The sequence below is a fragment of the Zootoca vivipara genome, chromosome 1 (assembly GCF_965207765.1).
Source record: "Zootoca vivipara chromosome 1, rZooViv2.hap1.1, whole genome shotgun sequence".
In the NCBI taxonomy this organism is placed as follows: Eukaryota; Metazoa; Chordata; class Lepidosauria; order Squamata; family Lacertidae; genus Zootoca; species Zootoca vivipara.
In genome coordinates this window covers 65,702,961-65,719,381 of record NC_142582.1, presented here as the reverse complement: position 1 = coordinate 65,719,381, position 16,421 = coordinate 65,702,961, and the positions used below count along the sequence as shown (strand labels likewise).

Below are 16,421 nucleotides of genomic sequence, written 5' to 3'. Positions count from 1 at the left end.
GCATTTTAAATAAAAGCACACATTCTACTCATGTAAAAACATGCTGATTCCCAGACCATCCGCGGGCCGGATTTAGAAGGCGATTGGGCCGCATCTGGCCCCCGGGCCTTAGTTTGGGGACCCCTGCCCCAGAGTATGCTTCCTTTCAGGGAAACATTTAACTGTTTCCCCTTTGACTAGCAAATAGTAGTTGAGATGTGAATGGGGCTCATGGTAACATATTGGAAGTGGGGATGGGAAGACAGTGATGCTTCATATTAAACAAAATGATTTATCAGTGATTGACATCCAATTTATTTGAGCTTTCTGAAAACAACACACACACACTATTGAACGGAAGTTCTCACTAATTTGAAGCAATGAGGTTGAGAAAAACAACTTTTATATTTTCCAGGTGAGTTTTTTTGTTTTGTTTTTTGCTGGCAACATCCAAGCAAGGAGGTTTTTCCCTTCCCTATATATGCACTTTCCAGTTATCAAGAGGATCCATATATGTGCTTGTGTACACACACACACACACACACACACACACACACACACACACACACACATAATGGAAGGGAAAGAAAAGAAAACAAGCAAAGGGCCATTGGGAATGCAAAGCCAGGCTAGTAAAAAAGAAAAAGAAAAACCCACAACAACACTCAGCTAATAAATAGGAGCTGTATAATCAGCCTACTGGGAGGGAGGACATTTGTTTAATGAGTTGATTTATATATATAGAAATACCCCTGTTCTGTTAGGGCAACAGTTCAATCCTCTTGATGATTACCAAGTTTCTACTAGAGACTGAGATCTCTCTCTTCCTCTCTCTCAACGCAAGATTTGAGGGGATTTTTCAGAGTTGGCAGATAAATGCAATGGTCAGCACAGGTTTGAAATTTAAGAAATGTTTTTGGGACTATGAGTAATCTAGTAATGCTGGTACAAGAAATAATGCCTACATAATTGCACCCTGAGGGCCAATAAAGCAAGGTTCTCATTAAGGACGATCTATGGGGATTTGATTGTGAGAGAGGGGTCAAATTACCATTTTGCCAAAGATATTCGTACTGCGTTATACAGAGAGCCTTGTTCCAATGGCTGAAATCTCCTTATCATCAATATTTATAACAGACCAAAGTCTTTAACTTGGAAAGAAGTTAAATAAAAATAGAGTTATATAGGAGCCGATGTCTTTAGCAATGCCTCATTTCATATGCCTTTTGCATATATTTCCACTTTGTTTGGTAATTTGAGCGCATGTGCTCCCACGTTCCAGGGCAGGAATACACATCTAACTTGTTCTTTACTGTTTTATAAAAAGCTAACCCCTTTCAAGAAATCTATTCATGCTCTCCATCCACTGCATCAATTGCAAGATGACTGAAACCATGCTAATCTTTGAATGGGGACTTGCAAAACTATTGCACACAATCCCCGAGGCTAGGCCGTCTGCTGTGGCTTAGTGGCTGCTAGGCTGATCATGCCTGTTGTCTTTGTCCATGGAGTTTTCTTGGCAGGGATACTGGAGTGGCTTGCCAGTTCCTTCTCCAGGTGGATCACGTTTAGTCAAAACTCTCCACTATGACCTGTCCATCTTGGGTGGCCCTGCATGGCATAGCTCATAGCTTCTCTGAGTTATTCAAGCCCCTTCGCCACGACAAGGCATTGATCCATGAAGGGATCAATATGGTGCTGGAGGAGACTCTTGAGAGTCCCATGGACTGCAAGAAGATCAAACCTATCCATTCTGAAGGAAATCAGCCCTGAGTGCTCCCTGGAAGGACGGATCGTGAAGCTGAGGCTTCAATACTTTGGCCACCTCATGAGAAGAGAAGACTCCCTGGAAAAGACCCTGATGTTGGGAAAGATGGAGGGCACAAGGAGGAGGGGACGACAGAGGACAAGATGGTTGGACAGTGTTCTCGAAGCTACGAACATGAGTTTGACCAAACTGCGGGAGGCAGTGCAAGACAGGAGTGCCTGACGTGCTCTGGTCCATGGGGTCACGAAGAGTTGGACACGACTAAACGACTAAACAACAACAACAGGCTGATCATGTATGCAGGAATATGTGTGGATTTGGATGTGTGGAGTAGTAGTAGTAGTAGTAGTTGTTGTTGTTATTATACCCAAGTTACAGGAACAGGAAAAGGGCAAAGGAAGACCTATCCCTTCTAGGAGTGTGGGCACAAAAGAGGTCAAAGATGAAGCCTCTCTGAGCTTCCATACATACATCTAGGCCCTAGACTCTAGGAAAAAGGGACTGTCCATTTCCTTCTTTGTTTCCTTCTCAGTTAATACTAACCTGGTAATAAATATACAAGTGCTATTAGCTTAAACAGACTTCCACTTGAGCCAGATTTAGGGAAGGTGGCCCAAGGTGTTCTGTTTTGAGCAATGGTCTCAGTAATATAAATGCAAGGCTGGTACCCTGGACAGCTCCCCGTAGGTTCAGGCTGGAATACACCTTAAGAGGAGAACTCTAATATTGCTTCAGCAACAGTCATCCTTAGACTGAGTCTATCTCCAACATTCTCAAGAGGAGCACCCTTGTTTAAAAGGACCCAGCCTACTTTAGCAGTTGTCGCCTCCAACAAAAGCAGGGGAGACTGGGGTTCCACTAGGGATGCTGAGCAATCCTTGAGGCAGAGAGATACTGGCATAACAGGCTGTCTTGCACAAATGCTTCTGGTTGGTTATCTGGAACTTGCTCCGAGGGCAATTGAACTCTTAATCCCATACCTCATCCCCTGAAGTAGAGGAGCCATAGCAGGGGGTGTCTGTTATCAACCTTTTATTCAGCTATTCATTCACCAGTCTTTCTCTTTCTGGATTGGGAAGATTTTCTTTCTACCTTTTTCAAGTACAGGATTTTCTAATTATTGGGGGGTTGTATATTGGGGGACAGTGATAAGTATGCTATGGAAAGCCTCTGATCTTTGGAGAACTCAGACTGATGTGCTTGTTGTAAAAAGTCATGAAAACATAATCAGTATCTTCATAAACATCTGAAGAAGTGTGCATACGAAAGCTCATACCAATGACAAACTTAGTTGGTCTCTAAGGTGCTACTGGAAGGAATTTTTTTATTTTTTTTCATAAACATTATCATCTGTCTTTCATAAGTGCAGGTAGATATACAGTCATACCTTGGGTTTAGTATACTTCAGGTTGAGTACTTTCAGGTTAAGTACTCCGCGGACCTGGAAGTGTTTAGTTCCAGGTTCTGCCACACGTGCAGAAGCGTTCTGAGCGCTTCACACATGCACAGAAGCACTCTGTCGGCGCTTCGCATATGTGCGCTATTGCCACTCGGGTTAAGTACATTTCAGGGTGCGAATAGCATCCCGGAACCAATTAAGTACTTAACCCGAGGTACCACTGTAAATGTTAATTTTTTCCCTCTACAATACTGTCTTATTTATTTTATAGTACAGTACATTGATTATTGCCTTTATTTTATGGATCAATGGTCTCATTAGACAGTAAAATTCATGTTAAATTGCTGTTTTAGGGGGTGTTTTTCATTGTCTGTAACGGATTAATCCACTTTCCATTACTTCCAATGGGAAAGTTCGCTTCAGGTTAAGTATGCTTCAGGTTAAGTATGGACTTGCAGAACCAATTAAGTACTTAACCCGAGGTACCACTGTAAATCATAAAGCTGCTTTAAGGGTAATAGCACAAAAGCATTTCAAATCTCTGTTTCTAGGCTCCAATAATTTTTGTAAAACTCAGGCAAGGTTTATCATATTTGTGGGCAGAAGGAGACAATATGTATATCCAGACAAAATGTATATCCATTAGCTTTTATGGCAAACATTATGTTCAAGCAAATACCATGTACATTATGGAAATTGTATGAACTAATTATGCCAGTTAGACTTTGCCTTTTAATATGTTTCCAATGAGGTACTTAAATATGGGATCATGTTCATCAGCTCAGCAACATATCAAATCACCATTTTAAATAGTATCTTCACTTATTTCAGACTATGTTCCAGTGATGCAGCACTGGGACCATGAAGCACGAATGAAGCTCCGAGCATGCATAACAAGCTAATAAATTAATTCATAAAATATATTATAAGACAATTGAAGGAAACCTGAGAGAGGTGAAAACGCATTCCCAGTTCTAATACTGTTTGTTGATTCAAACAATCATTTTACATTATAATTCCAAAAAAAATATATGCGCTTGTTTGGAGAAAATACGGTGTGCTAGAAGCACCCATTTTTAGAATTTGGCATTTGCTAACACTGGTAGTCAATAATAGATATAGATCCAGATTCCAGGAACCAAGCTGTTTTTGTTTGCAAATTCAATTCCCATTCATTATTTTTAGTTTTGAATAAAATTGTGGTCAAGGTAAATCAAATATTCTTATCATCATCTTAAAAATTTGAATCCTGAAAATAGTTTGGTTCACTGGGCATAATCCACAGTCCAGATCTTCTGCCTTCCTGTGGTGGCTTTTAAGGAGGGTTGCTTATCCACACACCCCACCACGCTGCCTCGTAATGCTAAGGATCGGGCATACGAAATGCTTAAGTGTCTCTGGGTTGCAACATGCGCAGATTGTTGCAATTCATATACCACAGCTTCGTAGCATGCTGTTGGGGAAGAAGCACTCTAACAGCTCTTACATATCAGTGCATTATGCTTTCATAGATAACTAAGCAGAAAATGTGACTCCTGAATCCATGTAAGATTTCCTGATCAGGTGGAGAGTTATAAAACCATTTCTGTTCAAGCCATTCAATTCCAACAATGGAGATTAAGGTTCAGGGTTATATTGTTGTTTTACAAGATAGATTCTCATCTATTGTCATGAACATAGCTCATTAGAAAGTCTCGATGCTCCCACTCGCCAAGGTTAGCAATCTCAGTCAAAAGGAATACATAAACTATACATAAGAGCAGCAAGCATTGCTCTCTGTTATTGGTGTCCATCTCAGCCTGGCAGAAGATATCATGGAAGCAGCACAGCTGTCCAGAAAAATACACTTCCTATGCTCAACGACAATAGGCAGAGGGAGGCAGCAACCTAAAGTGGTAGATGCTGCAAAGGCACATTCCCCACTGAGCCATGCCCAGCCCAAGTCCATGTCCCAGTACTGGAGATGCTGGCTGCTTTCACACTTACTTGCCTCCTCCCATTGTGCCACATCATCCCATCTGGTTGTCACAAGTTACAGTATTTATTTTATTCCATTTCAAGTATCTGAGTTCTATGGGATATACTCACAGGTATGCTGTGAGTGTTATAGGATTGCAGGCTTCCATACTCAAGGGTTCATTATCTATTCCTCAGTAAAATGAGTAGAGAAGATTGTTAAAAGCAAATAAGAAACATCGTCATTAATGATGTTTAAGGAAAATGGACACAATAAATTAGAAGTGCAATAAATAACAGCAGGGAGAGTAGAGTAAAAAATCAGACTTGGAAATGAAAAGCTGCTTAAAAAGAAGATCCATCCTCTTTATTTTGTTACTTTAATGTGTTATTGAATTATATGTTGGTTTGGGTTTTTTAATGTATGTTATTGATTTTGTCAACTTCTCTCTTACATCATGGGTGCTGGCAAATTGGATTTTAAAAAGGCAAAATGATATTAGAATCAGAGTTGTCAGAGATGCACAATGGAAACTGTTTTAATGCTCAGGAGCTTGGCAAAGTTTTTTATATATATTATGGATTTTTATACAATGAATGTATGCTCTGTGTTATTTTATTAATACTATTGCCTAGTACAAGCTTGTAATGGCCTTTGGCTAGAACAATAAACTTGTTGAACAGGTTGTTTTATGCCATGACAGCCATTTTGTGACTGGTTCCCATACCACTTTCTCAGAAAATCATAACATGCACACTGGTCCAAAAAGGTTGACAACCCCTGCCTTCGGGAAACATATTTCAGAGCCCTGGGGTAGCCACTGAAAAGACCCTCCTCTTGCATGCGTCCACATTCCATACTTCAGAAGATTGTAGAAATTATACTAACCTTCATTACTGTTTTCATTGACTCTTGTGTTTGGTGAGCTGCAACTATTTTTGATGTTACAATTTTCACATTAATCAAAGTTGAGAAGAAACAGTTTGCAATTATTTAAACACATCAGCACTTCACTGAAGCATTTCTGGTTAAAAAAATGTTTCTTAGCCATTCTTACTTAGTGTGTTAAGTTTAAAAATGTATACTATTTTAAAGAGGAAATGAAGAGCAATGGAAATCAAAAGCAGGTTCTTTCTGTGCCTCGCTATGACAGCATCTGTACCTTGCCAGAAGGGAATATTGTTTCAGGAAATGGCTATGCAGTCATGTACATTTTGTATTTCCTTGGCCTGCTTCCAGTTAATATACTTTGGGAACAGCACACATTTAATTCAGAGGACAGCACAATCCGCTGCTCAGTGCCAACTCCCTGTGATAGGAAAAACCTGAACAAAACGAGCTAATTTGCAGAAGGATGCATCATATATTCAAAAACCCATCCTCTAGTGTAGATATTGCTGTACCTGAAATGCTGTGGGTGATTACTCTTGCATTTTGTTATGCATTATGCTGCTGATCAAGTGGCTCTTCTGTGAAAAATAACGGCAGATGAATGAGTGAGGAAATGAAGGAAGGAAATTGGGGAAGGATAAAGTATCGCAGAGGAACCTGGAGAGAGGTGCAGAAGGACTAACACAGTAATAGCACGAAGGTACCAACAGTTCCCGTGTCCTTTTTTAATTCAGTAGCAAAACTCTCGGGTGAGCAAACAGAGCCTGACTTTCTGTACTTTTCCCACAGGATTTTGATTAGATACTGGGCAACTTCCACAGCTACAGCAGCTGGTCATAGTGCTCCGACTCTGGCCTCTGCAAGGCCACACTGCTTTCTCCTGGAAAAACCTGCAGGTTAGTGCTGAATCGGAACAAATGGCAATTCAGTGAATTGCTGTTTGTTCCAATATAGTGCTAGAGAGTGGGTTTTCTGGGCGAAAGCGGTGGGCAAAGGCGAAAGCACTCAGACCCATGCTTTCTAGGCATGGGACAAATCTGCACAAGTCTTACTGACTAGTAAGGGCAGAGGTAAGGACTTGCCATAAGATGTTGCAAAGGGAAATTCAACAAGGGGGAAATGGCTAGATTAAAAAATATATTGTTGTCATTATTATTCAAGGAATACCTAGCAGTTCGAAAGCATGTCAAAGTGCAAGTAGATAAATAGGCACAGCTCCAGCTGGAAGGTAAATGGCATTTCCGTGCGCTGCTCTGGTTCGCCAGAAGCGGCTTGGTCACACTGGCCACATGACCCGGAAGCTGTACACCGGCTCCCTCGGCCAATAAAGTGAGATGAGCGCCGCAACCCCAGAGTCGTCCATGACTGGACTTAACGGTCAGGGGTCCCTTTACCTTTACCTTTTTAAGGACAGGATGCTGGACTAGATGGGCTACTGGCCTGATCCAGCAGGCAGGTGTTTTTTACATTTTAGCTTCCATGGTGGGACCCAATCCAGCCCTTCAAAAATTAAGTGAAACCTTGACCTCTACCTTGGCCAGTGCAAGAGATACAGGTGTGATGGTTGTCTCCACCACTTCATTCTATCTCTCTGCTTCCTGGACAAAGTTGGCTTGCTCTAGCAATGAAGGCTGGTCTACTGGACCAAATGGGGCACTAATTCACCAAACTCAGTTACCTCCCACCTCTATGCCTTCTTACTTACAACCAGTCCAGAGGGTTGTCCTGACAGTCAGTTTCCTCCTCCTCCTTAGTCTTAGCATTGCCCCTGAAGAACTCAGGGAGGAGGAGGAGGAGGACAAAACTAGAATTAATTGACACTGTCTGTCATTTGATCTGGCTCCATCTGCAGTTGGCCTTCCTGTCTTCTGACCCACCAGCCACCACCCACTACTGTACTGTGTTCCACCTATTTGTTTTATTTTCTAAAGAGAAAGTCTCTTTCTATCTTTCATGTTGGTTCAGGAAATCAAATATATAAAGTAGAATTCCTTGATTCCAAGATCCAAGTTTGGGGCAAGTGAGAGATCCCCAGCAGAGATTTAAAATCACAAAACATGCTATGTGGAAGTAAAGAATGGAAATACAGGCTGTAAAACATTCAAATGTGCCCTTTAAAGGATGTTCAAAGGGTTTCTTTCCAAAGCTTCCCTCTTCCCTCGCTGTAGGAAAATACCACACATTTGGTAAGTTGAAAAATGGTTCACTTACAAACTCTTCAAAGGTCAGGTTCATGCGCTTCAGAAAAGTTTCACAGGCAGAAAAACCTGGGCTTAGCTACCAAGTGGTCAAGTTCCTAATTCATTGGTATAGGAACTCAAGGGTGGGCTTGTGAGAGCTATGCAGTTCAAACCTCTTCTATAATTATTATTATTTCATTATTTATTGAATTTATATACCACCCTATACCTGCAAGTCTTCAGATGCTGAGCTTCTCACATAATCTGGAGGAGAACAAAGGTTTGATTACCTGGTTCCTCTCAAGGTGAAGGGAAGTGGATATAGATAAGCCTGGCAGGACAGCTTACTCTGTGGAATTAACCCCTTCATGCATTAATTAGACGTAAGCCTGTTGGTTATACAAGGCTGGTTATCCTACATTTCACACATAGGCAGTTGGCCTTTTGCCAAGCCTGTCCATCCATCCAGTTCAGTATTGTTTGCACTGACTGGCAGAGACTCTCTGCAGTTTCTTAGCCTTACCTGGGATCTTTTTTTACGCAAAGCATGTGTTCTGCCACTGAGTTACAAGCACTCCAACAGCAGGAGAGCAACTCAAATGTGCTTTAAGTGGCATGTGTGAAATCAGTTTGCATCAGTAAAGAGTCAACAGTATTACTGTTACTGGTATTAGCAATCCTGGGCACTGGTCCATAGTTTATTAACTTGTATTCTGAATCAAGCTGATAATGAATGGTTCCTTTGCTCTCCGTCCCCTTGGCAACAAAATGCTGTTGTCATGAGCTGGCAATAACCGAGGTTCACCTTTTCAACACTCCTGCTGGTGAATGAAAAGCTATGACTTGAATTCTAAAGGCCATGACTGAATGGCGCTAACAACATATCTCTGCCTTTGAGAACGTACATTTCAAAGCTGCTTTCACTTTTGCACCAGTTCTTCAAGCCTTGCCTGGTTCACTTCTCGCACACAATCACAAAGTAGACCAGAGATTTCAGTGGCATGGCTCTTTTTTAAAAAAAAGTAATTTAAAAACTGCAGCCAACAAAATGTTTGTTAAATAGAAATCTACAGTGACTAAAGATAGTTAAAAAAAAAAAGTTCCAGCATATTTGAATACGTTACAAAATCATCTAATTTTATTGGTTAAAAAAATTCAAAATACTACATTTTGAATACAGGAAGCATCTGATGGAAACTGATATAAGATATGAATGAAAATGGTATCCCTGGTTATTGCAAATGAAAACAATATTCAGTAGAAAAGTGATAGGACTGCAACTGCATCCATTTGACACTGGTAATGTTACATTTCATCTGGCTGGTAGAGGGGAAAATGTGACCTTTTTTAAAGGAAAAAAATGTTCACAGCATTCTGATTTAGTCTGAGCAGTTGTATTGATTTAGCAATTAGTTGTCCTTTACATTGCAGGTATATTCAAGTTGGAAAAATCACAGATTTAACAAAGTCTATGATCATATCACAATTCTAGTTCAGATCAGCAAAGCTGATTCCAAACCTCTGAAGAGCACAAACGCTGGCCCTATTACAGCTTGTGCCATTCTCTTTCCAACCATTTTCAGCTGATTTTGATCTGCCTTACTTTAGACCAGGCATCCCCAAACTTCGACCCTCCAGATGTTTTGGACTACAATCCCCATCATCCCTGACCACTGGTCCTGTTAGCTAGGGATCATGGGAGTTGTAGGCCAAAACATCTGGAGGGCCGAAGTTTGGGGATGCCTGCTTTAGACCTACTGATAGAAAACCAAACAATTCAGGCTACCACATGTGATAAGATGCAAATTTTAAAAAATTGAGAAAATTGATAGGAAAAGCAACGTCCAAACAACAAATAAGTTGTTTTATCTCCAGCATCATTATACCAGCATCATAAACAAAACTATTAACAGTCAGGAACTGTTTCAGATTTGGGGTGTCATGAGGAGAAGATTTTGAATCCCCTCCAAGGCACCTTAGCCCACACAGTTTTCAACTATCTCTGTGGCAGCCTGCAGCATATTTGCAGAAAAGTAAGACTGTGTGTTTCCAGCAGTTCTAGAAAGAGTCTTGGAGAATAAGCCAGCACAGAGTAAGTAAAATTAGTCAGCAATTGAGTTGGCAGGCTTAGAAATAGTGAAGAGGTATGTGTCAAGTCACTAGCAAACTGGGAGAGAGGCAGGCAGTCTCAGGAGCTGCTGCTGTCCAAGTTAGTGCCTCAGCCAGGTCTATTGTCAATGTGAAAGTTGAGACAGTTTGAATGGATCCCTACCATTAGACCAGGCATCCCCAAACTTCGGCCCTCCAGGTGTTTTGGACTACAATTCCCATTATCCCTGACCACTGGTCCTGTTAGCTAGGGATCATGGGAATTGTAGGCCAAAACATCTGGAGGGCCACAGTTTGGGGATGCCTGCATTAGACAGTGAGGCGGCCTTCACAGGTGTCAGACTAAGGTTTTACAACAGGGTGGCAAATTTTTATTTTATTTTTCTAGTTTTACTACCGCCAGGGAGAGGTAAAGCTACTTGTAGAATTTCTGGCCTTGGCATTGTGGGCAGTATCCAGCTAATCAGTTCTGCTAGCACACAGACTTTTAGCCTTCCCCACCCTCACCTCTTGATTATGTTATATGGCCACCGAGACCATATAACACTGGTCCTGAAAGACCTACATTGGCTCCCAGGATGTCCCTGAGCACAATTCAAAGTGTTGGTGCTGATCTTTAAAGCCCTAAACAGCCTCAGCCCAGTATACCTGAAGGAGCGTATCTATCCCACCGTTCTGCCCGGACACTGAGGTCCAGCTCCGAGGGCCTTCTGGCAGTTCCCTCTCTGCAAGAAGTGAAGTTACAGGGAACCAGGCAGAGGGCCTTCTCAGTAGTGGCGCCTGCCCTGTGGAACGCCCTCCCATCAGATGTCAAGGAAATACAAGACAATTGAAGGCAGCCCTGTTTAGGGAAGTTTTTGATGTTTGATGTTTTATTGTATTTTTAATATTCTGTTGGGAGCCACCCAAAGTGGCTGGGAAAATTATTATTATTATTATTATTATTATTATTATTATTATTATTATTATTCAGTAATCTATTTGGCTTCATGGAATGTGCTACATTTGGCTTCACGGAATGTGCTACTTTTGAACAGAGTATCAAAAATAGAGAAAGTTTTGTGCAGTCATGCTTCACATCATAGACAGCCAACTTGAGTACTACTCTATGTTCCAGACAGAGGTTGGGAAGCCAGGAGTGATCAGCTCCACCATCAACTTGTCCCTAGTAAACAGTAAGGGTTTCATGTCTTTAGATACAAATCCATGCATCATGGAATATATAAGGTACATAGTCCCTATTTCTTAACACTTGAAAACATTTTTGATAGAGCCACCAGAGGCCAGACGAGATTAATTCAGTTGACCATTTCCAATCTACATGAAACTGTTGTGTTTGGGGGAAAGCTTGTGCACAAATCAAACATAGACAGTATACTGTTGATCATAAACAAACTTTGGGCTGTCTCCAGATAAACGGCTATGCATTGGAATTTCTCTACCCTCTTCTCTGCCTGTGCAATCTCTAAATATATCTGGGGGTCCCCCAATGCTCTGGAGTAGGTTTACTGGGTGTGCAGAGGATATGAGGAGAAAGTAGGAGGTAGTGAAGTTCTATTGCATAGCTAAAAGTCCTTGAGCTAGCAGAACTGTTCAGTTGAATACCACCCTATATCACCCCATATGGTATATACCAGGCATCCCCAAACTGCGGCCCTCCAGATGTTTTGGCCTACAACTCCCATGATCCCTAGCTAAGAGGACCAGTGGTCAGGGATGATGGGAATTGTAGTCCAAAACATCTGGAGGGCCGAAGTTTGGGGATGCCTGGTATATACTGAGGTGTATACACCATTCTCTCCAGCTTGATGACTTTCTAAACAAATAAATAGGAGGGGGGAAACTTGTGACCCTGCATATAAGCAAATTAAAGTATCCCCCAGGAGAAAATGAATTGCCAGCTCGAGTGATGCTTTACCAAGCACAGAACCTGGAACCATTCATCTTCTGTTAACGCATTTTGCTATAAGAGATAATCCAAGATGCAACATGTCACGACTTCCATAGTTACAGCCACTGGCAGAAAGCTACTTTGAACACTAGAGAGAATCCACCAATTTTACAATTGTCAAGTAGCACAGAGAGTGCGAGGGCAGATTTAATAAGCAAGAGACACCTCTGCGCCATTTCTCAACTTAACAGTATTAGCCATTCAGGATATATGAAGCAATATATGAACTTGCGTAACATTTCTTAACCCCTGTCACACACACACACACACACACACACACACACACACACACACACACACACACAATGCGCCTGGAAACCAAAGAAGAGGAGGCCCTATCCTATAGAACCAAAACATGGGAGGTGAAAAAAGTGTTGTCCACATATAAGATCCATCCTTTTTTTTCTTTCCCCCAGTGGCCTGTCCTAAGAAGACATGAAGTAGTGAAATTAAATTCTATTGCTAGGCAGAAACTATTTCAGTCACCTTTAGTGTGTTTCAGCTGTCACACACCTGTCATCTATCAAAAGGCACCAAGGACAAGGCATGATGGAATACATAGACTGAGATGGCCTGGCTCTGATACACTCTCCTCCACCTCTTCTAACAGCACACAATGTTAGTTCAATGTTTTCTTCCTGTTGCTGTGTGACTATCATTTACTTTACAAAGCACACACTGCAGCTTCAACACACAGGAGGATTTCTGTGGCCTGCTGGGCGGTACTTAAGATTTTTCAGAAATTACCTTTTTGTGATTCATCAGTCAACTGTTATTAAGGAACGGCAAGCACAACAAACACAAACATAAGAATCCAATGTTCTAGGTGCAGTTAGGGGAAAAGGAACTTAAACCTTGCGTTTGGTTACTTGTAGAGCTGCCATTGCACCAATTCTCTAATGATGGTGAATTTTATATTGGGGGAATATAATAATGGGGAGGAGGACAGAGGGAGAAAAATAGCTGCTTGTTGCAAGATGTAGCAGGTGCATCACAGCAAGCTTCCCCCCCTCCATCTAAATGCTTTGTGAACATTTTGCAGAGTTCTCAGCAGAAAATCTGCCCCGATTTCCCCCTCACCTGACACATCACCCCACATTTACCTACAGAACATCTCCTGCTAATTTCTAATGGAACTTTATGGCACCACTTCTAAGCCACTAATTAACCACACAGGTCTTTCCTTATGTTCAGTTCTGGGGACACCATTTCTGCAAAAGACGAGAAAACGAGCACATTTCCCTGAACTTTCCCACCTTCAACATTACAAGGGACTTGTGGGGGGGGGGGAGAAGCCGGCTGTCATTTGGAATAAGGAGGGAAACAAACAGCAAGTTGATAACATTGTCAGTTCAAGCTAACACCAAAAGGTTGTGAAGGGAAGCGCCAGTCTGACACCTCAAAAGTAAATACTGATTTTAATAGGGCAAAGGCTGTGAAGCTTTTCTAATGAGCAGGCAACAGTAAGTTGAGGAATCGCCTTGCCTAATTTTGTCTACCTAGTAAGGAGGGGTGATGTCAAAGGCTGCAAAACACAGTACCTGTCATAACTCCACCGACTGTAAGACATCGTCCTGTTGCCACTGACACCATCCATTCTTTGCAGCTGAGCGCTTGCTCCTACTCCCTGCAGTCTCTCCGGTTGTCTAATCAAAAGAATGGCTGAAAAGAGTTCCTTTTAGAAAGAAGGAAGGGGAGAGACAGGGGCACCTGCCTCTGAAAATCCTGTCCGACTGGAAAGATGCTGTACAACACCTATAAGCACCGAACAGTGGGACTAGAATTAAATGCACAGCAACCAATTTAGTAGAGGTTCACAATTGAAGGAATGTACCACTGTCTTTTCAAGAGCAGGGGATTCTTCCTGACTGAGCTGCGATTCGTATGTTCTGTGCCAATGTCTGGAACATGATTTCAGCTGTTTCTCTGGCAATACAAGATGACGGTGGCAGACAATAGGATTATGCTGAGTAGCTTTCAAGTGTTTGTACAAATGTGCAGCCATGGATAGGAGAGATGTGACTCCTGCTGCAGAATTTCTTTGTTATTTATGCTCGTTTCCACAGATACAGCTCCATCTTCCTCCCCCCCCCCCCACCATCACTTTTCTCTGGCCAATAACATAATCCCTAGATCTTTCAAATGCTACCTTCAGATGGATGTGTAATAATGATGCCCTCTGCGTGTTAGCTGAAATGAAGGACCAGCCCCAGGGCAACTTGTTCAGTGGTTTAGCTGTGTGAAGAGCGCTCTGTTTGTTTTGTTTTTGACAAAAAGCACACTTCTAATCCTGTTTTCTGTATATGCAAATGAGCCACAAACCCCAGCGCGGTTCTGTTTGTTTTTAATTCTAGTGCTTGATATACAGCACTTTAATTTTTTTAAAAAAATCATCTAAGCCACTAACTGGCCACCCCAAAGAATACTGAACTCAGTAACATGAGAGCCAAAACCAGAGACATTGCTTTCATTGCTCCAAATGACAGCATAGTGGAAATACTTCACATGCTTAGCATGTCAAAGCACTGCATTTATTTCGTGTAAAACAAACCTGATCTTGTTGTTATTATTTATATGGGACCATTCATGTTCATGATCCTCCACAAAGCCAAATGCCTCCTCATCACATTGACTACAGCCCCCTTCTTGTTCCTTAGCTTGGCAACAAGACTTTAGATACATGAATATCTGTGATGAAAGGGGAAAGAGAGGTTTCTACCTTATATAGTGATACCTTGTAAAGTAGCTTTGGCAGGGATGAGGAACCTCTGGTCTACAGATCTAATGGCTCTCCCCATTTGGCATGTGAGGCTGTTTTGGCCAAGCTACACATACATGCCATCATATTGTTGAGTTCAGGAATAGCAGCACTCCTTGAGCGGCTTGAGAGAATGGAGCAGCGACAAAGCCAGTGGTTTAAATAAAACAACCGCAAGCAGAGTGGGCAAGGAGCCTCTTTGGAGAGGAAAGCGTGACTCCCATGTGAGCTGAGGGTCCTTCTGGATGAGATGCTACAGAGGGTTGAAGGTGACCCAGGAGCCCAGCTGTGATGCACCCGTGAAGCACTTGAGAGATGATGAGAGTAAGCAGAGAGGGGAATTCCTGGCTGCCAACTTGGGGGAAACTAGGCCGCTGATCCTGAAGAAGGTGCCCCCAGATAAGGACTTGTGGCAGGACTTTGATTTGCAGTTGGGGGCAGGGGATGAGGTCAACTGGCCCAAGGACAGCAAGAGGAAGAAAGATGAAGGGGATCCCCACTGCACCAGAAAGGTTGTTTTGGAACGAGAGTGTGAGTTGGAGCCTCTGGTCCACAACCAAAGGGGAGGCCAAAGAGAAACTGAAGGCCCCACAAAGACTGAACCTGCAATTGTGTTTTGTTATCTGCTTTTGATTATGCGTGTTCTAATGCCTTTGCTAACTTGTCTGTTATTTTTCTACAGGGAAGCTGTATTTTGCTGGTTGTTTGTACATCTGGGGACAAGGTGTCTGGTTCTTGGGAGAAGGCAGTGTTATGAGTGTTAGGTTGTATGCTGAGACCCTTCTAATCCCTGGATCCATCAAGTATTAAAATTTTAATCAAGCCTTCTAATTCTTGGAAGAGCCAGACTAGCCTCCTGGTGAGGTGATAGCCTGGGTGATGAGCCACTAAGGAGAAAATAATAATAATAATAATAATAATAATAATAATAATAATAATAATAATAATTTGTACCCAACCCATCTGGCTGGGTTGCCCCAGCCACTCTGGGTGGTTTCCATAACATATAAAAGCATAGTAAAACCTTAAACCTTAAAAAGCTTTCCTGCACTGTGGGAGATGCAAATAGGCAGGGCCTCCGCTCTCAACTCGCAGGCAAGCTAGAAAGACAGAGGCAAAGTTTAGTTTTTGAAGAGATGTGAGCTAGAGGCTGGATGCAAAAAGCTGTAGGCTGGAAAGGCAGAGATAGAGAGAGCCATGCTTGATTTCTGCAGGAATCCAAGACTGTGGCTATGAGAAAATTAAGGCCTTCTTAGGGTTGACGCTGTGAACTCCATCACAGGCTCACATTATATGTATACTAGCTGGCCCTGCCACGCGTTGTGGTGGCTTAGTCTGTTAAATGGGTCCCCCTTCAGACTCCTCTGTTGGCTCCACTGTGGATTAGTCTGTTAAATGGGCCCTCAGAGTCCCCCTTCACACTCCTCCC

At 42.2% G+C, this 16,421-nt stretch overlaps 1 protein-coding gene across 2 annotated transcripts in view; it reads right to left on the bottom strand.

The window, feature by feature from the left end:
• TUB (TUB bipartite transcription factor) overlaps positions 1 to 14,007 on the bottom strand; it is a 118,251-nt gene extending 104,244 nt beyond the window's left edge. For both annotated transcript variants that reach the window (XM_035119782.3, XM_035119805.3), the window contains exon 1: positions 13,776 to 14,007. In XM_035119782.3, the coding sequence (XP_034975673.1) occupies positions 13,776 to 13,831 (56 nt within the window). In that variant the 5' untranslated portion in view covers positions 13,832 to 14,007. The remainder of the gene's footprint in view (positions 1 to 13,775) is intronic.
• Positions 14,008 to 16,421: the final 2,414 nt, after the last annotated feature.